At 48.1% G+C, this 22482-nt stretch overlaps 1 protein-coding gene across 2 annotated transcripts in view; it reads left to right on the top strand.

The window, feature by feature from the left end:
* Nucleotides 1-22482, top strand: part of LAMA1 (laminin subunit alpha 1) — a 177003-nt gene that overhangs the window by 95735 nt on the left and 58786 nt on the right. For both annotated transcript variants that reach the window (XM_051851430.3, XM_089305317.1), the window contains exons 17-30: nt 281-408; nt 2489-2575; nt 3229-3440; nt 9250-9356; nt 9595-9775; nt 10359-10495; nt 11483-11719; nt 12907-13050; nt 13634-13813; nt 15193-15378; nt 16439-16566; nt 17700-17820; nt 18769-18906; nt 22174-22295. In XM_051851430.3, the coding sequence (XP_051707390.3) occupies nt 281-408; nt 2489-2575; nt 3229-3440; nt 9250-9356; nt 9595-9775; nt 10359-10495; nt 11483-11719; nt 12907-13050; nt 13634-13813; nt 15193-15378; nt 16439-16566; nt 17700-17820; nt 18769-18906; nt 22174-22295 (2108 nt within the window). The remainder of the gene's footprint in view (nt 1-280; nt 409-2488; nt 2576-3228; nt 3441-9249; nt 9357-9594; nt 9776-10358; nt 10496-11482; nt 11720-12906; nt 13051-13633; nt 13814-15192; nt 15379-16438; nt 16567-17699; nt 17821-18768; nt 18907-22173; nt 22296-22482) is intronic.

The raw sequence follows: 22482 nt of genomic DNA, 5'->3' as shown, positions 1-22482 counted from the left end.
TCCAGTTTTCTAGCTGTTTACTCTGGGTGGGCAAATCTAGTGCCAGTGCCTCCAACATGGTCAGCGTGTGTGGTCTTCAGTGTCTCCACTATACAAATGGCATTTTTTTTCCTATTAGTTGCTCTGAAACAGGTACTGCCTCCTTCTAGAAGTTAGGGTGACGTGACTTGTTTTAGCGTTTCATCTTGGTTTAACACTTGAACTTCATATGGTCTGTACATGAGTCTGAAAATCCACAAAGGAAACTAAGCCGATGCCTCTTTCCCTGCCTGTTCCCTAGGCCTGTGCACACAACACCACTGGTGACCACTGTGAGCAGTGCCTGCCTGGCTTCTATGGGGAGCCGTCCCGAGGGACTCCTGGGGACTGCCAGCCTTGTGCCTGCCCTCTCTCCACCGCCTCCAACAAGTGAGCCTCGTACCTCCTCCCGGGAATGCTGCCCTGCATGGCCGAGATTCCCACTGGGATATGTTCTGGTGTCTCCAGACCAAGAAGTTGCGTGTAGCAAGAGTTACTTTGCATGGTGGTGATTGGGGTTCACGGCGGAGAGGCGGATTATCTTCTTTTAAAAAGTTTGTTGTGTTCAGCTATGCCAGAAAGGGTGTGTGGTGACCAGTCCGTAGGTGGGTTCTTTTCCTCTTAGTTAAATGTTGGGCTCCAGTTCTTTCAGAAGTACACATTGGGTCCTTCCAACAAGGAGGTGCAGAGAATACAGAGATAAATAAAACATCAACACTGGGGTTTTGAGGTTTTGATCTAATATCCAAACTCCACATATATGAGGCTAAATGAGAAAGATCTGTTCATTCATTAGTTCAACAACTATTTGTGTTTTTTTAAAGGTTTATTTACTTACATGAAAGTCAGAGTTACACAGAGGCGAGGCCGGGGGCGGGGGGGGGGGGTCCTTTCATCTGCTGGTTCACTCCCTAGTTGGCCGCAATGGCTGGAGCTTCTTCCAGGTCTCTCACGTGGGTGCAGGGGCCCAAGGACTTGGGCCATCTTCTACTGCTTTCCCAGGCCACAGCAGAGAGCTGGATTTGAAGTAGAGCAGCTGGGACTCGAACCGGTGCTGATATGGGATGCTGGCACTACAGGCAGTGGCTTTATCCGCTATGCCACAGCACTGGTCCTATTTGTTAAGTGCCTGCTTTGTTCTGAGTGTCACAGAAGGTGCTGTGTGCAGCCAATGATCTGTCCATGGCTGCTGGCCCTGGGCACTCCCAGTGAGGTCATGACCATGGGGAGACCTGTCCACCAGGTGCTGGGGACAGGACAAGCCTGGGCTGCTCCAAGGGTGACTCTGAGTGCACTGTCATCTCAGACTTGACTGCTGAGCAGCAGGGAAGGACATTCCAGGTGGAGGGAACAGGGTGCACCGTGCATGGCCTCGTGGGCTTGCCCATCCTGCTGGGGAACTGCAGATGGCCCTGAGCAAGTGGAAGGGGACATACTGTCCTTGCACGTCCTGCAGGCCAGTGATTTGAAAAACCTTTCTCTCTCTCTCTGGTTTAACCAGTTGGGCTTTTCCTCTGCTCTCTCTCCAGGAATTTCCCATAGGGATTTTTATTGGAAACTCCAGTGTATAAAAAGGATGTCATCAGGGTTACTCATGAGGAAATCCTGGGGTGCTGGTCTCCCCAAGACTCAGGAACAGGGGTGGGCATTTGGCATAGTGGTTAGACACTGTTTGTGATGGCCACATCCTCACAGCAGAGTTCTGGGCTCAATTCCCACCTCCAGCTCCAGAGTCCAGCTCCCTGTTAATGCAGACCATGGGAGGGAGGCAACAGTGACAGCTAAAGTAATTGGGTGCCACTATCTATGTGGGAGACCTGGATTAAGTTCTTGGCTCCCAGTGTCAGCCTGGCCCAGTCCCTGCTATTGCATTTGTTTTGGGAGTTAACTACTGGGAGGGCGCTCTCAGTGTCTGCCTCTCCATAATAATAATAGTAATAATATTAATAATAATACATTAATAATAATAATAATAGTAATAATAGTAATAGTGATAGAACCCTCAGGAGAAGGGAGATCAGGCAGCAGTTGGGGTCCTTATGGAGGGGTAGAGCCCCCTGATGGCAGGGTGTGGGAAGCGCTCCCTCTTGCTGCCATGTGGGCATGGCTCCTCAGAGGCAGGAGCATTAGCCCTATGGAACCTGAGCAGAGGAGCGCAGTGTGCCAGGAGCATCTAAGCAGACTTCCTGGAGGAAGCCACAGCTGAGCTGGGTGTGGATTAGCTCAGACAGAGGTGGGGAGAAGCACACAGGCAGTGGGACGAGGCTCGGAGCAGCAGCAGCAGTGAGTGTCGTGTGCCAGTGATGTGGATTGGGGGTGGGAGACACTCACAGCGGGTGCTGGTTGGCAGAGTCCTCAGGGTCTGGGCTAGGAGTTGCTTGTTGGGATGGTAGAAATGCAGCATTTACAAATATTTAGAAATCAGGCCCCACTCACTAGAACACGGTGGTCACTTCTAATGTTCTGACAGCTTCAGCCCCACCTGCCACCTTCATGACGGCGAGGACATGGTCTGTGACCAGTGTGCACTGGGCTACGCGGGAGACTGGTGTGAGAGGTACTGCCCCCACCCCCCAACCCCATCCTGCCCCAGGTTCTAAAGGCTGCATTGACACAGTTCAGAAATTCAATCCCGTGTGGTTATCGGTTAGAGTGAAGTGGAGTGTGGCTTGGTGTAATTATTTCACACATTCATAGAGAAGAACAGTGCACCTGTTTCACCTGGTGGGGAATTGGAGGACGCTGCTCTGTTTCCTGGAGCTGATAGGAACTGTCAGGAGCCACAGGAAGCCAGCCCTGATGCTCCCCCACACGCTTCCTCCAGCCTAGCAAAGGCCACGGCTGGTTGGATTTAGTAGTCCTCTTCTGGCGCCTGGAGGCTGGAGCTGTGCCTCCCTGGGTGTAAGTCTTAGCGGCCAGTCCTGGCTCAGCTTGGGAGAGAGTGACGTCCCAAGTGGCCAGGGCCGGTCAGAGCTGGCCCTGCCGCGGGTGGCTGATTTATGTCTCATTTTGGATGCTGTCCCAGTTCATCGCCACGGGTAGCGATCTGTGAGTAGCTGAGCGTGGGGTTTCGTCCTTTCACAGTCAGGCCCACAGAGCGGAGGCTGTCTGATTTATTAGCCACTCGGGGAGTCCCTGGATTGGGGGCAGGGTTGGGTAATGTCTTGAACAACTGCCTTTCTTTGATCCCACCCTCAATCTCCGGTACAGATGCGCAGACGGTTACTATGGAAACCCAACGGTGCCCGGGGAAGCCTGTGTGCCGTGTGACTGCAGTGGCAATGTGGATCCCTCAGAGCCTGGTCACTGTGACCCGGTCACTGGGGAATGCCTGAAGTGCATCGGGAACACAGCCGGCCCCCACTGTGAGCGGTGTGCAGATGGGTTCTATGGAGACGCTGTGACTGCCAAAAATTGCCGTGGTGAGTGCGAGCCCTGTGAAGTCAAGTTCGTTTTTTATCGCCATCTTCTAGGAAGTTCCCATGCACCCACTTAACACGTGTCATAAGGGGCTCAGCCTAGCAGACAGCCCCATCTTGGGTCTAATATAGACCCAATGTAGACTGCTCTGCATTGGCTGCATGAACTGCCCATCAAGGTCAATGGCCTGGCCGGTATGCACCTGCCACTCAAGGAGAAAGCATCACAGTACAGAGCACCAGCTCTGCTTCTGGTGTCAGAAATGGAGCGAGAGGTTCCAAGCCGATCGTACTGGTGAGGGAGATGCTGATGGGTTCTGTGAGGCGGAGGTGGAAACCCTGGAAGCTGCTAGTGGAGTGTGGGCCTTCCTTGTGGTCTGTGCCTTGAGCCCTGCACGGCTCTGCTGAGATCTGCTTGGAGCCCTGAAGGTAGAGATCATGAGGAACCTGTGAGAAGAGTCAGTTTTCATATGCCTGAAATGACCTAGACTTAGGGAGGGTTTACTCCGCAGGTTGTTTTTTTTTTTTTTTTTTTAAGATTTATTTTTTCATTTGAAAGTCAGAGTTACACAGAGAGAGGAGAGGCAGAGAGAAAGAGGGAGAGAGGTCTTCCATCCACTGGTTCACTCCCCAGTTGGCCGCGACAGCCGGAGCTGCGCCAATCCAAAGCCAGGAGCCAGGACCTTCATGCAGGTCTCCCACGTGGGTAGAGGGGCCCAAGGACTTGGGCCATCTTCTACTGCTTTCCCGGGCCATAGCAGAGAGCTCGATCAGAAGAGGAGCAGCCGGGACTCGAACCAGTGCCCATATGGGATGCCCCCTGCAAATATAAGTTATAAATATTCGTTAAGTTCATGTAAATGAAGCCCAAGTCTGATATTACAACATAGAACCACAAGAGGGTGCTAGTGGCACAGAAAAAAATATTTTCATACACCCACATTGAGAGATTGAAAAGGTTTTTTTTTTTTCTAATTTATTTGAGAGAGAGATTGAGAACCCATCTGCTGGTTCACTCTCCAAATGCCAGCAAAGGCCAAGGCTGAGCCGGAGGCAGAAGCCAGAGGCGGGGAACTCCAGCTGGGTCTCGCGTGTGGGTGACAGGGACCCAAGGAAAACCAAGCGTAGCTCTGAGACAGGCAGCCAGAGCTTCAGCGCTGTGAGCACCCTGCCTGGCTGTCAACAGCAGGCTCACGGTGGCAGCCAGAATGCACGGGAGATTTGCACGTTCTCATGTCGGCTCTTGTCCTTCACGCACGGGTCCCCCTTGTCCATGCCTTGCTGATGAAGTGCCTGTCATTTACCAGACACAGCACTAAGTTCTGTGACAAGTACAGTGGTTGGAAAATTAGGGTCCTGGTCTACAGGGAGACTGCATGATGGCTCAGGGGGAAGGCACCCTGTGGAGCCCCAGCCTTCATGTCTGCCTCATCTGGGTTTGATTCCAAGCTTGGTCACTGAGCAGCTGTGTGACATAGGCAAAACTGTTAACCTCTCTGAGCCACTGTTACCTCAAATATAAAATGGCCATTGTAGCTATTACAACTCCTATTTAAAAAAAAAAAAAAAGCATCTGCCAAGGGTCTTCAAAATGTTCTTGGAAAAATGCATATCAGGAAAAAGCTGTGTGGATTTCAGAATGTCTTTGCACCTAAATAAACCCATGTTTTGATTCCAGTTTTCAGATATTTTCCAGATATTTTTCTTTCTGCTTTAAAAAAAATATATATATATATATAGTCTTCAAACTTGAGTGTGCATTTTGTAGCCCATCTCAGTAAGGGTGAAATACTCGATTCAGCTACTCAAACATACTTCAAACAGGTTCAGGCAATTTCAGAAGCTTTCCAGTTCCCAGTACTGAGTCCTGGCTTGTCTATCTCTGCCTTTCAATAAAAACGAACAGAAAATAAATATTAGAAACTAGAGCCCTCCATGGGAGGTTCAGTCCTTTGTGGCATGAGTCATGTCTCAAGTGCACAGTAGACCTGAGGGTGAGTGGCCTCTGGACAGGAATGCTTTTCCCAGAGTGGGCACAGAGCCTGGCAGCATGGACAAAGGGCGTGTCCATCTGCCGGGGGACATCCAGGCTGCCACAGGAGACCCAATGGATGGGTGGAGGCGGCCTTGAGTGTCCCAGGGGTCTTGTGTGCAGTGCTGACAGGCCGAGGATGCGCCACCCCGCTGCTCTCACGACACAGGGGACAGGGCGGGACCAGATGTGAGGGTTGGAATGGGCTCACTGGGGAGAGAAGGGTGTCTGGAGAGGAGACAGGAGCAGAGGAGAATCCTGCTGGCAGGGGGCAGGGCCTCTACCACGGAGACAAACGAGAGGACTGAGCACAGATGGTGGGGAAGGAGGGCTAGCAAACGTGGGATTTGGGGCTGGATCCAGGCTGCCTAGGAACTAGCCCTGTCCAGGCTCTCTGTAGTTCCTGAGTATTTAGTTTTCATTCTTTTATTACCTCCCCTTCCCCATTCCATACCTTTAAAAAATACTTATTTGATTTTAAAGGGAGAGAGAGAGAGACACCTTCTATCCACTGGCTCACTCCCCATATGACCACAATGGTCAGGGCTGGGTGAGGTCAAAGCAGGAGCCAGAACTCCATCCAGGTCTCTCCTGGGGGTGGCAGGGACCCAGTGCCTTGAGCCACGACCGCTTCCTCCTAGTATATCCCTTAGCAGGAAGCTGGAGTAGAAAGCAGAGTCGGAACTCCAGGGAGGCACTCTGCTGTGTGATGTGGGAATCCTACGCAGCATCTTAACCACTGCACCGGGCACCTGCCCCTCTTCCCTAGCTGGAATGAGACAAGTACACTGGTCTTGGATATTTCACTAGAAATCACTCCATTCTTGTCCCTCTCATGGACTTCCCCTGGGTTCCTACTCTCTGATATCGTACTATATTTTATGAAGTCAAGTGAGAATACCAGTGTTCAAGATTATTGACCTGTAGCTCCATGCAGCATTTATCTGTTATGCACCTGTGTCCCCAGCGCATTTGCAGCCTGGTGAGAGAACCAACTGACCAGTCAAGTCCACCTTCTGCCCTGGTGCCCCTGGGCACTACAGATACAAGTTTGGAGCTTGTTTAGTCAAAGGCATGAGCGTGGCTGAGGGCACACAGGCCGGAGGGGAGGAGAGTGAGGCCAAGGGGAAGCCCGCAGAGCTGCTGGGAAGGCGTTTGGTTACGCAGGAGCACAGGAAGCAGGGAAGAAGTGGAGACTATGAGGAGGCTGAGAATTGAAGTAGCCGTGTGCGTGGTCCAGGGCAGAGTGGCGTGGAGGGAGGTAAGGGCTGTGGGAGGCCCTGCAGAGCTCCAGTGTCGAGGGGCCGGATATGAAATAATATGAAATAAAGAAGCTGAATGCCTATGATTTTTGTTTTGTAAAGGAACTTTATAGGAAATAAGCTAGGTAGATATAATTTTTAAATTGTAGGATTCTTTTGAGAATTAAAATATATTAAAATATCTGGCTACTCAGTAATTAGCAACTACTGTATTTTGTTAAGGTTTATTTATTTATCTGGAAGTCAGAGTGTGAGACAGAGCGAGATCTTAAATCTTCCGGTTCAATCCCCAAATGCCTGCAACAGCCAGCACTGGACCAGGCCAAACCCAGGAACCAAGGAAATCCATCTGGGTCTCCCACTTGGGTGGCAGGGACCCAAATACTTGAACCATCATCTGCTGCCTCCCAGGCACTTTAGCAGGGAGCTTGATCGAAAGCATGGAGCACTGGCTCGAACCCAGACACTTTGGTATGGGATGCAGGCATCCTAAGTGATGACTTAACCCACTGTGCTACCACGCTCACCTGCAGCTACTTCAAATTAGTATTGTTTATAATAATAGAGAAAGCTAAAGTCCTTCCCTCTTAAGTTTGATCTGAAGGTTCAAAGAAATGTTGACTGTGGTGTGCACAAGCTGGCACACACACTACATGATACGGATAGGATTTGTGTTATTATCCATGTTTTGGGATGCTCATGCTTGCATTGAACTGAGAATGTTGCCTGGAGGAAGAGGAGGCCGTCGATGCCGATGGGGAGACACAGAGGAAGAAGCATGAGGATTGGAAAGGAAACCTGGAGAGTGGGTGTCCTAGAAACCTCCGTCAGAGCCAAGTCCAAATGGGAGGGAGGCCAGTGGGTTGCACCCTACAGAAAGGTGCAGTGAGATGAAAACTGAAATCTGCTCCCAGAGTGTGGGACCTGGGACCTCCCTGGGGAATTTAAGAGCAATTTTTGGAGACCAGGGGCCAGGAGGACACAGTACAAGAGCTGGCTTGGGTGGACATGCGAGAGGAGAGGAGGCAGACGACAGGGTTTTGGGGAGACACTTCCTCTGATGGTCAGTGTGTGCATATGTGTGTGTGTGGGGGGGTGTTGATGGGAGACAGGCGAGGATGGGTGTGTGCCCGAGTCAGTAGTGGACTGTGCATAGTCAGGCTGCACAGATGGCTGAGCAAGTCCCCAGGGGGCAGCAGTGAGATCCCCGTAGTGTCCCAGTGACTTGGCTACACTGGGAGACTGGAAGATGAGCGAGAGGCCCAGGGTCTTGGGCAGGGTTGGCCTTGGTCAGTTCAGGAGGCAGGATTTGGTGACCACCAGCCTTCCAGTCCCCCAGGTCTGCATTGCACCTGCCACGCACATCATGCTTGGGCGGGCTTTCTGTTGTTTGTGATGCTTTTATTTTCTTATATCATCCTATAAGTTGAGCATCCCTTATCTGAAGTGCTTGGGATCAGAAATGTTTTGGAATCCAGACATTTTTCAAATTTGGGGATATTTGCATATATATAATGAGATATCTTGGGGATGGGACCCAAGTCTAAACAGAAAATGCATTTGTATTTCATATACACCTTGTGCACAGAGTCTGAAGATAGTCTTATCCTATAGTTTCAGTGTTCCTGTGTTTTGACTGGCAGGAGTGGAATTTTCCACCTGAACCATCATGCCGGTCCTCAAAAAGGTTTGGACTTTAGAGTATTCCAGAATTCAGATTTTCAGATTGAGGATGCTCAACCTGTATCATAGGAGAGACTGTGCCCATTTTCTGAATACAAGTCTAAATAGAGCCTATGTTTTTGTCAGTAAACATGGTAAGTATTTGAACTGAAGTATGAATTGATGGATGCCCTATGATGATAAAGCAGATATTTTCTGGACTCATTAAATTGCATCCCTTTGGAAAGCTGGGGGACTCCGTAGCTTTAACATCAGTGTTGTGACTGCAGAGGAACTGAAATGTGATGCCTGAAGCAACAAATCACACAGGACTGAGAGCAGGAAGAGTTTTCATTAAATCATGAAGTCTAATATTAATACATGCTGTCTCCTAGATAAGGGTATAACTGAGCTTTGACATCCTTTAAACACATGGGATTTGTGGTGGGAGTGACTGGCTAAACTGAATTCAAAATCTCTATGGCCTGTTTTTCACAGACATTTCCCAATACAGGTAGATAGCTCAGCTCTTGTACAAGGAATAAGTGAAATTGGTTAGGTTAGTTCGCAAAGTGTTACCTTAATAGCTTCAACATTGCCTGTTGCTCTGATGATTTCTTCCAGTAACTTTGGTTTGGTTTACTCTTGAGGAACATTCTAGAATTTTCAAGTTATTGCAATTATGTTTTATAGCTGTGTATTTGTCTATAATTTGCTTTGTGATGGGAAGCATTGAATGTTTACAATTGTTCCTTGGGGAGTTATAGGATCTTACTATAACCACAGCCAGAAGTGACCACTGATTTGTGTTTTGTGTCTCTCTGTGTGTGTGTGTGTGTGTGTGTGTGTGTTTTAGCCTGTGACTGCCATGAAAAAGGCTCACGTTCTGGCCTGTGCCATCCGGAGACTGGAGTCTGCAGCTGCAAACCCCATGTGACCGGCAAGCAGTGTGACCAGTGCCTGGTAAGGTGCTCGCCAGCACTGTGTGGGACCGGGGTGTTTGTGGGTGAGGTGTCTGTTCTTACATTCATGACAGCAGGAAGATCTTGCCCGTCCGGAGGGGGTGTGCTCCTTGTGCCAAGGAGTGGACTTGTGTCTTGCATTCTTGATGGGTCTGTGAATTTCCTGTGTGTGATTTGGAAAGCAGTCGTTGCATTTCACATATGTTGGCTCCCATCTCTCTTCCTCTCTCCTGCAACAGCCTGGCTACTATGGGCTGGACCTGGGCCATGGTTGCCTGCCCTGTAACTGCAGCGCGGCAGGCTCCACGTCGGATGACTGCTCGGATGAAGGCCGGTGTCACTGTGCACCGGGTGTGGCTGGGGACAAGTGTGACAGGTGCTCACATGGCTTCTATGCGTTCCAGGATGGTGGCTGCTCACGTAAGCTTTCCAACTCCTCGTTTGCGACTTTAGAGCAATTCCACGCTTCGCTTTGAGCCTGACCTGCACACCTGAGTCACTTCCGGTTAATCTCTTTACTTTCTCCTCCTCTTTACGGGTAGAATTTTAGACCTTTTGTTTCCATTTCCTGATCCCGGTCAGGGACCAAACGTGCATTTGTGTTCTGTCTCTACTGCCTACAGATTACTGTCTTTACTTTTTTTTGCCTTGGCTTCCTCATCTGTCAGAAGGAGAAACTAATTAGAATCTGCATCAAGGAGTTGGGGGAAAGGTTGTGTAACGTCCCTCCCACGGCATCTGCCAGGCGATACATGATCAATACCATCAGCTCTGTTCTCCCCACCCCTCAAGGCCTTTTCTCGTCTTACTCCTCCCACTCTGTCCTGGTCACCTCTCTCCAGCTGTGTCGCCTGACACAGGGCCTCCGGAGTCATGAAGTATCTTTGGGAAATAGGAGAATGACCTAGATGCAGAATAACACGGAAATCACTGTAGTGTCAGCTCCTACACTTCAGTAGCACCGATGGTCCAGACCCGTAACGAGCGCTTGTCTTTGTTCCAGCCTGTAACTGTGCGCATACACACAACACGTGCGACCCACAGACCGGAGAGTGCCTCTGCCCTCCCCACACCAGGGGCCTGAGATGTGAAGTGTGCGAGGATGGATACTGGGGCCACGACGTGGAGCGCGGGTGCCAGGTGCGCTCTCTTCTGTGCCTTTTCTGAGCCGTGGCAGGCCTTGCTTACCTGGCTTTCATCCATCACTTCACCCCATTGGAGAGCTTTGTGGTTTATACTGAAACGCCTCACAGCTTGAGGAAATCAAAGTGGAAGAGGCAGCACCAGAAAACCCGTTATTCTAGAATTTCATCAAGAACTTGATTATGACACGAATGGTTAGAAGATCTAAATTTCTTTCTCAGTGCCTTTCAGATGTGTTCTGCAATGCGTACTGTCTTCCAGGAGGAAGTCGTAAATCACTTTAGTCAGAGATCTTGTCACATCTTAGAGAGCTTAGAGTGCCACATAACTTTTCTTTCATTAAACAGATATATTTTGGATTTTGAAAACAGTGGGGAAATCCACTTGACTTCTAAAGTAGCTTTTTTTTTTTTTTTACAGATTTTATTGATTTTATTTGAAAGTCAAAGTTATACAGAGGGAAGGAGAGGCAGAGAGAGGTCTTCCACCCACTGGTTCACTCCCCAATTGGCCACAATGGCCGGAGCTGCACCAATCCAAAGCCAGGAGCCAGGAGCTTCTTCCGGGTTTTCCCACATGGGTGCAGGGACCCAAGGACTTGGGTCATCTTCTGTTGCTTTCCCAGGCCACAGCAGAGAGCTGGATTGGAAGTGGAATAGCTGGGGCTCGAACCGGCTCCCATATGGGATTCTGGCACCGCAGGCAGCGGCCTCACCCACTACACCACAGCACCGGCCCCTAAAGTAGTTTTGCTGCATGCTTTTCACCTCCATTTCTACTTTGGGCCCAAGGTGCACCTGTAACTAAGATATACAAATGCCCAGTAAGATACACAAATGTTCCCCTGTGGCGCATGACCAAGGGAATCCCCATAGCATCAGGGAGAGAGAGAGATGGGTTTTCCCGTAGTGTAAATCATGCGTGTACCCTGTGACATCCCAGGACCTCCTTCGCATTGGTTAAGGTTGCATTTTTCTCTCCCAGGCCTGCAATTGCAGTCGTGTGGGGTCGGCCACTCACCAGTGCGATGCGATCTCTGGCCAGTGCCCGTGCAGGTCCGCGTTCGGTGGACGCAGCTGTGATCAATGCTCCTTGGGGCACAGAGACTTCCCAGACTGCGTCCCCTGTGACTGTGACCTGAGGGGGACGTTGGCGGACACCTGCGACCTGGAACAGGGCCTCTGCAGCTGTGCGGAGGAAACCGCTGCCTGCTCTTGCAAGGTATTTGCCGTCAGCTCGCCACTTGCTATCTCTTTTGTTGCCATTATGACTCTCAGGCTTTTGACAATTTAAGTAAGCAGCTGGGGTTCCTATTGTTGTTTGGAGGCAGAGGGACAGGGACAGAGACCTCCCAGCCATTGGTCCGCTCCCCAGACGCCTGCCACAGTTGGGATGGTTACAACCAAAGCCAGGAGACAGGAACTCAGTCCAAGTCTCCCACATGTGTGGAAGGGACCCAGCACCACGCCTCCCACAGCCTGCAATAGCAGGGAGTTTTCGACCTCTCCCTCGAGGAGTTCATACTCCTGCATCTGAGATACAGTGTCTTGTGCTCTTCTAACATGAAAGATTCTGGAATTGCATTTGCTGCTGTGTGTTACAAGTGTTCAATGATGGGATCACTTTGAAAAACATGCTGAGTTTCCTAACATGTGCACCAGTCCCTACATGGCCGGTAGGTAGGCTACGTGGCACAGCACTTCAAGAAGATTTGTGATTTCATAGCTGTGGGGTAATTCAGCTTTTGTGTGTGCTGCTGGCCAAGACAGAAAGAAACTCGTGTTTGCTGTCTTTCCAGGAGGGAAGCTTTCAATTTCTTTTATTTTGTTCCAGTTCCCCCGTGTGCTTTCTCGGTGTGAGGCTACTGCTGCCGTCTGGTCTTTTCTCTGTGGTTGATGAGATGGGCACAGGAAGGCAATGGGTTGATGGGTGATGAGAGAGGAGGGAGGGAAACTCAGGCAGGTGTCATGGCTTGGGAGTCAGGGAGACATCCGTCTCCGTCTGCATGCCTTTGGCTTACCACGTCCTGTGGTGGCAGTAATCGCTACAGATGAGCACACCAGCAGGGTCACCCAGTCAGCAGATCTGCACCCTCGCTGGCCATCACAGCCACCTGGGACATTGAGGCCAATTCCGGGGCGGTCAGGAGACTCGCATCAGGGAGTCCAGATCTTCCAAAAGCTCCCAAGAGGAGTCTGAGAGTCAGCCACGTTCGGGGCTCAGCCGTGGAGTCTCAGAGAGAACGGACGTTCAGAGGGGCCTGGGACCTTGCCCAAGGAGACAGCGAGTTTCCACGGTGTTGTGGTTCGAAAATTGCATTTGTGTTTGCTTCTGTTTCGGTGCGTTCAGAAATCACGTCTCCTTACCTTCAAGGCAAAGGTGAGTGTGCGCTGTTCGTTCCCCTGTAGGAAAATGTGCTCGGCCTCCAGTGCAGCGAATGTCGGGCTGGCACCTTCGCCCTCCACAAAGACGACCCCCTGGGGTGCAGACCTTGCTTCTGCTTCGGGCTGTCCCACCTCTGCTCCGAGTTGGAGGGTTACGTAAGGATGCCAGTAAGTCACACTCACAGAAAATGTCCCATTGCAGCCTCTCTCGAGACACAACGTTCATATTATGCTTGTGGCATCAGAAACCATACCGGGGGCTTCAAAAAGTTCATGGAAAATGAATTAAAAGATAGGTTTCTTTTGGTGCAAAGAATTTTGAAATCTATACAGACAAGGAGTCTTCAAGAGGTTCGTGGGAAATGCATATTATGAAAAAACTGCATGGATTTCAAGAATTTGTGTGCCAACAATAAAAATCTCTTAATTTGATTTTTCACGAACTTGTGCAGTATTTCTGTACATGGAACAGCGTGCCACATCTTGCTCCCTTGCTAATCTTTCAAAGACATTAGTTGGGGAGATGATGAAAGTGCGGCATCTCAGCAGCCTCCTTCGTACAGTCAGACGTCACGCTGGTTGAGCAATCGTTTGACCCTAAATGCAGCAATTGAAGGCACTTTCAGTTCACTGTAAGCCAATGTTTGGTTTAAACGACCCAGTGTTTGCTTTTCCTGTCTTGGTCATGGTGAGATGATGGTGGAATGTGACCCAGCACCGTGGAGGGTAACTCACGTTCTCACGTGCCTAGGTGACGCTGGACCCCACTCAGCCTCTTCTGCGTGTGGTCTCCCAGAGTAACTTGAGGGGCACAACCGAGGGCGTCCATTACCAGGCCCCTGATATCCTGCTGGACGCTGTCACTGTCCGCCGCCATGTCCAGGCAGAGCCGTTTTACTGGCGGCTGTCGGAGCAGTTCCAGGGAGACCAGGTAAGCACACGCACAGCTGGAGCTGGGCCCCTGTCCTCCGCCATGTGCACATAATTTAAAACCCCAGTCGTCTGTGCTGTCCCCTCGCTGGAAGACATTTCTGTGGGGCTGGCATTTGGTCTAGCAGTCCATATGCTGGGTAGGAAGCCAGAATCTCATGTTGGAGTGATTTGGTTGGAAGTCGCCACTCCACTTCCAATTATACATTCCTGTGGGAGGCATAAGCGACGGCTCAAGTTCTTGGGTCCCTGCCACCCACATGGGAGACCTGGATGGAGTTCCAGGCTCCCAGCTTCAGCCTGATCCAGCCTCTTGTTGAAGATAAGACCAACAGATAAGGGCTCTCGCTCTCGCTCTCTCTCTCTTTCTCTCTCTCCTTCTCTGTCTCTGAGTATATTTGTCTAGAAGAAAACCCAACAAATAGAAGTGGTTACATATTTCTATGTGATGATGAAAAGATTTAACACTTATAAAATCCCCCCAGGGCGGCGCCGTGGCTCACTAGGCTAATCCTCCACCTGCGGCACTGGAACTCTGGGTTCTAGTCCCAGTTCTGTCCCAGTTGCTCCTTTTCCAGTCCAGCTCTCTGCTGTGGCCCGGGAAGGTGATGGAGGATGGCCCAAGTGTTTGGGCCCTGCACCCGCATGGGAGACCAGGAAGAAGCACCTGGCTCCTGCGCAGCACCGGCCGCAGCGGCCATTTGGGGGGTGAACCAACAGAAAAAGGAAGACCTTTCTCTCTGTCTCTCTCTCTTACTGTCTAACTCTGCCTGTCTAAAAAAATCTCCCCAAAATATATGAATCTTTGCATTTTCTCATTAATTTTTAAAGTCTTTAAAAGTTAAATCATGCTGTTTTTCTCCTTCCTAAAGCAATCACTCAAAAAATATACTTTATTTACTGACATCTGTTTGAGATATATCAGGAGCCATGGCCTAGGTGGCCCTTTTAAGAAAAATCTGTCATTCATTTGGAAAAAAAAGAGACATCCGTCATGAATTGAATTACTTGTATTTTTGTTTATTTAACACCAGAATCTGTGATTTCACTCTGATCTTTACAATTTGCAGCTATGCATCCCGTGTTCTTATAGATACAGATAATATTTAATTCAAAGAACCTTGAAAACCATGAGAATATCCAGTGCCACCCTGGTTTGTTATTAAGGAAATCAGCTTTGTTAGTATTATCAAGTAGAACCATGACATGGGTCAAGCTAATCATTAGATTAGAGTGAAGCAAATTCCAGACAACATATTTCACCCATGGGATGTATTTTTATGACACAAGATTTCTTTTGTATGATGATAGACTTAGAATGAAATGTGTTTAACCCAAGGCTGTGTCAGAGGAGTAAAGCAGCAATTTGTCATTTGATAGCTCCTGGCCTATGGTGGCAGACTGAAGTACAGTGTAGCTTTCTATGCTTCCGATGGCATCGGCACCTCCAACTTGGAGCCTCAAGTTCTCATCAAAGGAGGCCGGACCAGAAAGCACGTCATTTACATGGACGCACCTGCCCCGGAGAATGGAGTGAGACAGGAGCAAGAAGTAGAAATGAAAGAGGTAACAGTGTGGTCTTTCCTCCTGCATTCCTTAAAGGTACGAGCTTTCCTGTGCGTGTAGTGAAAGCACGAAGCTACCAACAAACAAAAGAACAGGAAGACTCTGGAATCAAATTTCCCATAGGTTTAGCAAGGTTGATGAAAACTGTTTGAATTTCATGTTCTCTGGTTGTCCATCCTAATCCTTGCTTTCCCTTTCTATGAGTTCAGTTACTGTTGGTCAACCCTGGTCCAAAGTGGAAAATTCTAGAAATAATCCAAGTGTTTTAAATTGCATTCTATTCTATGTAACATGATGACATTTCATACCATCCCACTCTGTGTTGCCTAGGATGTGACTCATACCTCTGTCCGGTGTATCCATGCTGTCTGTATACACTACCCACCCATTAGTCACTTAGTAGCCTGCTGGGTTATCAGTCTCACTGTCTCAATAACAGTCCTGTGTTCAAGTAGCACTTATTTTGCTAATAGCCCCAAAGTACAAGTGTGGTGGTACTGACAATTTTATTGCAGTACATTAGTCTATTATTATGTTATTGTTGTTAATCTACTCGTGACGAATTCTGAGTTAAGCTTTATCATAGGTATGCATGTATAGGGAAAAAAAAAACATAGCACATGTAGGGTTGGTATTACCATTGGTTTCAGACATGCACTTTGAAATGTAGCTCCTGCGGATAAGGAGGGAACACTTGTGCATTAAGCTTATGTTAATTTAGAGAGAATTGCATCTTCAATCCTTTCTCTTGGCACACTAGCGTCACCTGTATGGATGTGAAAGTGAGGTTGGTGGACTTGCTCCAGTCTGGGAAGTGTCTGTTCATCCACCCAGCAGATATTTATTGTGCGTTCACTGTGTGCCAGGCACTGCCTTAAGCGTTGTGCTATCTCTTGATAAATCAGACTGCCCTGGGGAAGTTCCAGGAGAACCTTGTGAGTGAAACAGAGCGAGGTTCATTTCTGGAGAGATTTATGACAAGGAAACACATTGTTTGTTAGAGCATATGCCTGTGAGAGTTTGTTCTCTGGATTTAATTGCATATGTTTCTCATCCACAGAATTTTTGGAAATATTTTAATTCCGTTTCTGAAAAACCTGTCACACGCTCAGATTTTATGTCTGTCCTTAGCAACATTGAATACATCCTCATCAAGGCTTCATATGGCCAAGGGCTACAGCAGAGCAGGTACTATGGAAGCTTCCAGAACTGTGAATGATTTTCTTATTTGAAGTGGGACTGAAAGGATTGGACTCACTTCCTTGTGTTTATTAATACATAAGTTGTTCTTGGAAAACTGGAATTAAAATACAAGTTTATTTTGTTTCAAAAACATTTGAGATCTACACATCCTTTTCTTTTTTCTTTTTTTTTTAATATTTATTTATTTGAAAGTCAGAGTTACACAGAGAGAGGAGAGGCAGAGAGAGAGAGAGAGAGAGAGGTCTTCCATCCACTGGTTCACTCCCTAGATGGCCGCAATGGCTGGAGCTGCACCGATCTGAAGCCAGGAACCAGGAGCTTCTTCCGGGTCTCCCACATGGGTGCAGGGGCCCAAGGACTTGGGCCATTTTCTACTGCTCTCCCAGGCCATAGCAGAGAGCTGGACAGGAAGTGGAGCAGCCGGGTCTCGAACCAGCGCCCATATGGGATGCTGGCGCTTCAGGCTAGGGCGTTAGCCCACTGCACCACAGTGCCAGCCCCACAACCTTTTCTTATGATACTCATTTTCTATGAATTTTTCAAAGACACCCCTCCTTGTGTATGTGGATTTAATTTTTTGTACCCAGATAAACTTAATCTTTTAATTCCAATTTCTATAAACCTTTTGAAGGCTTGAGCCTAGGAGTAATTCTGTTCCTTACTAAAAGTCTGAGTATCAGTATGGAATGGGTGAGTTATGATGTAGATTTTTCTACTGCCCATGCTAATGTGGCTATAAAATGAAGTACCTCAGAAGTACATATGAAAATAACAGGTAAAAAAGAAAAATGCTATTTTCTGTGCTTGAAAACCACGGTGGCCATTTCTTTGTGACGATGTATAAAGAATGCTGTTACCCGCCCATTTAATACTTCAGCCGTACAGAGAGCCGGTAAGTCTTAGCCAGACTAGTACTTGGAGAGCTCTTTCAGGTGTACTTTCAGTAGCATTGTTCTCATGTTGGCCGGGACCTCACTGTGGAATCATGGGTGGGAACTGCTCCAAACCGGAAGGCACGCTGGGGTTTAATAGAGATGCAAATGTTGTGTCCTGTGCCGTGTTTCTTGGAAGCTTTTCAAATGTCACTGTTTCCTTTTGCACTTCTCAACGCCGCACAGAATCTCAAATATCTCCCTGGAAGTTGGCAGGAAGGCTCAAGAGCTGCACCCAGAGACGGAGGTGGCGTCCTTTTTGGAGAACTGTGTCTGTCCTCCGGGCACAGCCGGCTTCTCTTGTCAGGTAAGGAAGAGTTCGGGTAGAATCTTCCTCGTACTTTGGAGTTAAAATGTGCTTGTGACAGCAATGCCAAGCAATCAGCAGAACAGGGGTGCATCTATCATATCATTTTTTCTCCATTTTGGAATTAATACCTAACATCGAATTTGACTTTGTTCTTACGTTCTGTTGTGCTAGGCACAGTCATTGTTGTACATTGTTGCACAGCCAGTCTTCAGAAAATTTTTCATCTTGCAAAACTGAAATTCTGGGGGTGGGCATTTGGCAGAGTTGTTAAGACACGGGTTAAGTTGCTTGCGTTTGACATCAGAGTACCTGGGTTTGATTCTTGGCTCTGATTCCCAATTCCAGCTTCCAGCTAATGCCAACCCCAGGAGGCAGCAGGTGATAGCTCAAGTGCTTGGGTCCTTCCCACCTACATGGGAGAGCAGGATTGTAGCAGAGTGCTTGAATGGAAAGACAAGACACTGATGCTTTAGCAGGAAACGGGTTTACTCATGCAGACATAAGGCTCAGTTGGATTCATATCCAAGAGACTGAGCCCTGGACAAAGAGGGGTGTGCATGCACATATATCTCTCTGAGTTCTGTGCTCAATTCTTTTGAATATGTACCTGGAAGTGGAATTGCGGAGTCATACAGTAATTTAGTTTTTTGAGGAGCCTGCATACTGGTTTTCGTAGTCATTGCACCAATTTATGTTCCCGCCAGTGGTACAAAGGGATCCAGCGTCTCCATGTCCCCACCAACTCTTGTGATTTTTCTGTTGTTTTGTTTGCAGCTGCTCTGCCATTGTGGTGAGACTTGCATTTTCCCAATGACAGTGATATTGAACTTCTCATGTGCTTCTTGGCCAATTGTGGGTCTTCTTTGAAGAACTGTGTATGCAAAGCCTTTGTCTGCATTTTAATCAGGTTGTTCGTTCATTTTTTCCCCTGTTGCGTTCCCTCAGGACTGTGCGCCCGGGTACCACCGAGGAAGACTCCCAGAAGGTGCTAGCAGGGGGCCCCGCCCCCTGCTTGCTCCCTGCGTGCCCTGCAATTGCAACAACCACAGTGATGCTTGTGACCCTGAAACTGGAAAGTGTCTGGTACGTTTGTGTGGGTGCTCACCTGAAATTTGCAGTAGACACTGAGTACTTGAACTTCTGGTCTAGGCACCCCACTGGCTTGCCTTAGTGAGAGGTTAGGTTTACCTACATACAGAAAAATCATATCTGGCAGGTGTTTGGTAGAATACTTGGGACACCCACATCCAATATTGGAGTGCCTGGGTTTGAGTTCTGGCTCCACTCCTGGTTCTGGCTGCTTATGTATGCACACCTTGAAAGCTTGAGTAGTTGGGTCCCTGTCACCCATGTGGGAGACCTGCAGTTAAGGTGCTTGCTCTCAGCTTTGACTTGGCTCAAACTTGACCACTATTGCAGTATCTGGGAAGGGAACCGGCAGATGGGATCTCATTCTCTTTCTCTCTTTCTCTGGCTCCTCCCTCCCTCCTTCTGAAATTGAAAAAAAAAAAAAAAAGAGATGAGAATTTTATGGGGGCTCACCTGAAGTTATGAAATAAGTTAATGCCAGTACTGGAAATATTTCTGTCTATGTAAAGTACTACCTTCTTGCATTTGTTTAAATGCACAGTCTTCTCGGGGAATGATAACACAGTACATTATTCAGGGGTATGCTTGTTAGCCACCTCCCAGTGAGCAGGATTAGTCTCAGAGATACAAGAATTGCTCTGCCCGCTGCAAAAGACCAAGTGACTGGACAGAAGCCTCTTGCCCTTGACCAAGGACCAACTCTCCCACCCATGACTTTGCTTAAGCCAACTAGGACTTTTGAGACTATAGAGTAGCCTGGTATTTATTCCTTGCTCCTGAAATCTCATTCTTTACAATCAGTCACGTGGAACCTGGGCTCCCAGCTGACTCTCAGCCCACTCCATCCATCTTCTGCTTTCAGTCAGGGGTGCCTTTTGTGTGGGGAGTTTATGGCCATTTCCCCTGAAAAAAACTGCTAAATTTCAGCAATGCACAGGTGAATTTAGAGCAAAGGAACCCCGTGGTTTTCCTCCATGAAAACAATAGATGTTAACCTTTGCTGCCTCTACCACATATGTGGAATAAAAGAATTATTCCAGCCAAACACGGTCAAATGGACTTAATAAAGATGCTAATTGCTGCAACACTATTAGAAAAAATCCGTTCACTCTAATCAGCTCACGCTCCAGGCAAAAGTGAAGCGCTAATGGAGAAAATGAGAAGATCTCATTTCAGGATTTAAGGAGAACGGATTTCAGGCAAATAAAATGGGATGTAATTAGCTGGGAAGGTCCCTTGACTGATCATGGGACTAGAGGTCACTTAGACAGTCAAGCTGCATTTTTCCTTGGTGTAGCCGTTTTAACGAGATTAGGTATTCCAAGGCCTTTCAATTACTGCCCTGGCTTTCCTGCCCCAAATCCACCCAGAGCTATGAGGTCACAGCTCATCTGTTGATTTGTACCCTAGAAATAACAGCCTGCCTAACCCAGTCCATGAATGACCGCCTCAGCTACACAAAGGCTGCTAGCTACCAACTAGCCCCTTGCTCTAGTGAGAATGGTTTGCCAGATGTTACCTGGTTGTTACCTGGACCCCATCAGAAACCTCACGGAGTGTTTCTGTACACCAGTGGCTGTGCAGGTCACCGGGGAACAGGGTGACGATTCTGCTTTTTGACTACTGTCCCCCAGTCTCCTGGCACTCGGCAGAACACATGTTGATTCGGGTTTTCCCTCCTTTTTGCAGCTCTGTGTTCTGCGATTGCTCCTAGTGGCTGCTTCATTCTTGGTTACCGCTTACTGCCCAATCCTATCTCCAAAACCTTTCTAGAGAGAAAATCGAGCCTGAGCTTAGAGGGGAGAATTTCAGGGCTATGGTGACCCCTTCTGTTCTTATCAGAGACCCTGCAAATTTTTGGTGTGAATGACAGCATCCATGCCAAGTGGTTACCTAATACATTTACAGGCCGTCAATAGCAGCGAGCTCACTGCCAGAGCAGCCCAGCTTACTATGGGCAGCTCTGAATTTTCTTGAGACTGCTACCCCCTGGATCATGCACCTGTTGGTGCAGTTTTATTCTTTGGAGCCATTGAGATAATCCACTTGTTCAGGTTTAGTTATGAAAAGTAGTAGTCGCTTCACAAGAGTACTTTTGGATAACTTGTCTTCAATTCTTTAGTATCTGGAAAACCAGGAAGCCCACAGTCCATTGCATGTTAGGGAAACTTATTAACGCTGGAACTGGTATTAGCAATGGGAAACCTGAAAAATCGGCCTTAATTCTCTCTCATCATCTAGCATCCGTTCCAGGTCAGTTTCATACTGTCAGTAAAACAAACATTTAACAATATCTTTTAAGAAAAGAGGTTGCTGTTTTTACTTCCAAACAGAGATGGATTTTTAGGGGTCAAGTGGATCCCAGTGAAATCTATTTTCATCCTATGAAATAGGAACACAATTTTAAAATGAGAAATACTGATTTTTTTTTTTTACTTAAAAGGGACTTAAAAGTAGTGTTTTTAAGCAGTTGAAAAGATTTCTCGCTGCATCATCCGTCTCTGCTGAGGATGAAAGTGTGAGGAGGCTGAGTTGGTTCGCAAGTTTGCAGGAGGATCCTCTCACTAGTTCCATCCCAGCTGCACCAGACCTGAGCCAGGTGCACTGGGCCAGAGTGCAAAGCAGCTTTTAAATCGATTCGGGGTGGCAAGAATCGCTTGTCCTTTATACTCAAAAAATATGTACTCTTGAATAGAAAGACCACAGGTCCTAATGACGGTTTGTAATTCCACTGGGATTTATTTGGTCATTGCAAGGGTCTGCCAGTGGTGTCCAGGACCACGAGTTTTCTCCCCTTGTTGTCTGTTACCTTTGTCATCTGTCCATTCACTTCTGCCCTTCCAACTCCCTGGCTGTGATCATTGAACTCTGATTATGTGCAAAACCGCTGTTACAAATCGTTTTGGGAGTCACTGTGCATTTTAGATCCATATTTGAAGTTGCTGAATGCTGACTGCTTTTAGGGGCCCTGTGTGTTTTTCCCTTGAGAAGAACGTCCTAGAAATTTGTAGGCTGGGCTAGAGAAATGCAGTCTTGCAATGCATGAAGGCCACAGGGATAGAAATGTTTCCAGGATATATATATATATATATATATAGAGAGAGAGAGAGAGAGAGAGAGAGAGAGAGAGAGACAGACAGACACTGCCCCTTCCTCAGGCATTTTATTGTGAACATTAGCTAATATGAAACACGGCACTGCTTAGCTGTTACCAGGAGTGATTTCTAACAGCTGTTTCCCTCTCTTTTTCTGGGGCCCCAGAACTGCAGCGATCATACGGCTGGAGACCACTGTGACGTGTGTGCGCCCGGCTATTTTGGGAAGGTGATTGGCTTGGCCAACGACTGTTCTCCGTGCACCTGTCCCTACCACTACCCTGCCAGGTGAGTCCACACAGGTGCAGCCTGGCCCGCCAGCTCCTCAGTGCCCGGGGCCCCTTCTGTTCTCAGCCTCCTTTTCCAGGTTCTCTGCGACATCTGTACTAGTGACTATTCCCCATGTGTTGAGAAAGACTGGTTTTGAGAGACAGCTTTCACTCTTGTAAGCATTTGAAGAGAATCTTTGAACATT

This window comes from Oryctolagus cuniculus, chromosome 10, assembly GCF_051225735.1.
Source record: "Oryctolagus cuniculus isolate XC-2025 breed Fujian yellow rabbit chromosome 10, ASM5122573v1, whole genome shotgun sequence".
NCBI lineage: Eukaryota > Metazoa > Chordata > Mammalia > Lagomorpha > Leporidae > Oryctolagus > Oryctolagus cuniculus.
The sequence above is the reverse complement of the archived record's forward strand: the minus strand, read 5'-3'. Positions and strand labels throughout refer to the sequence as shown.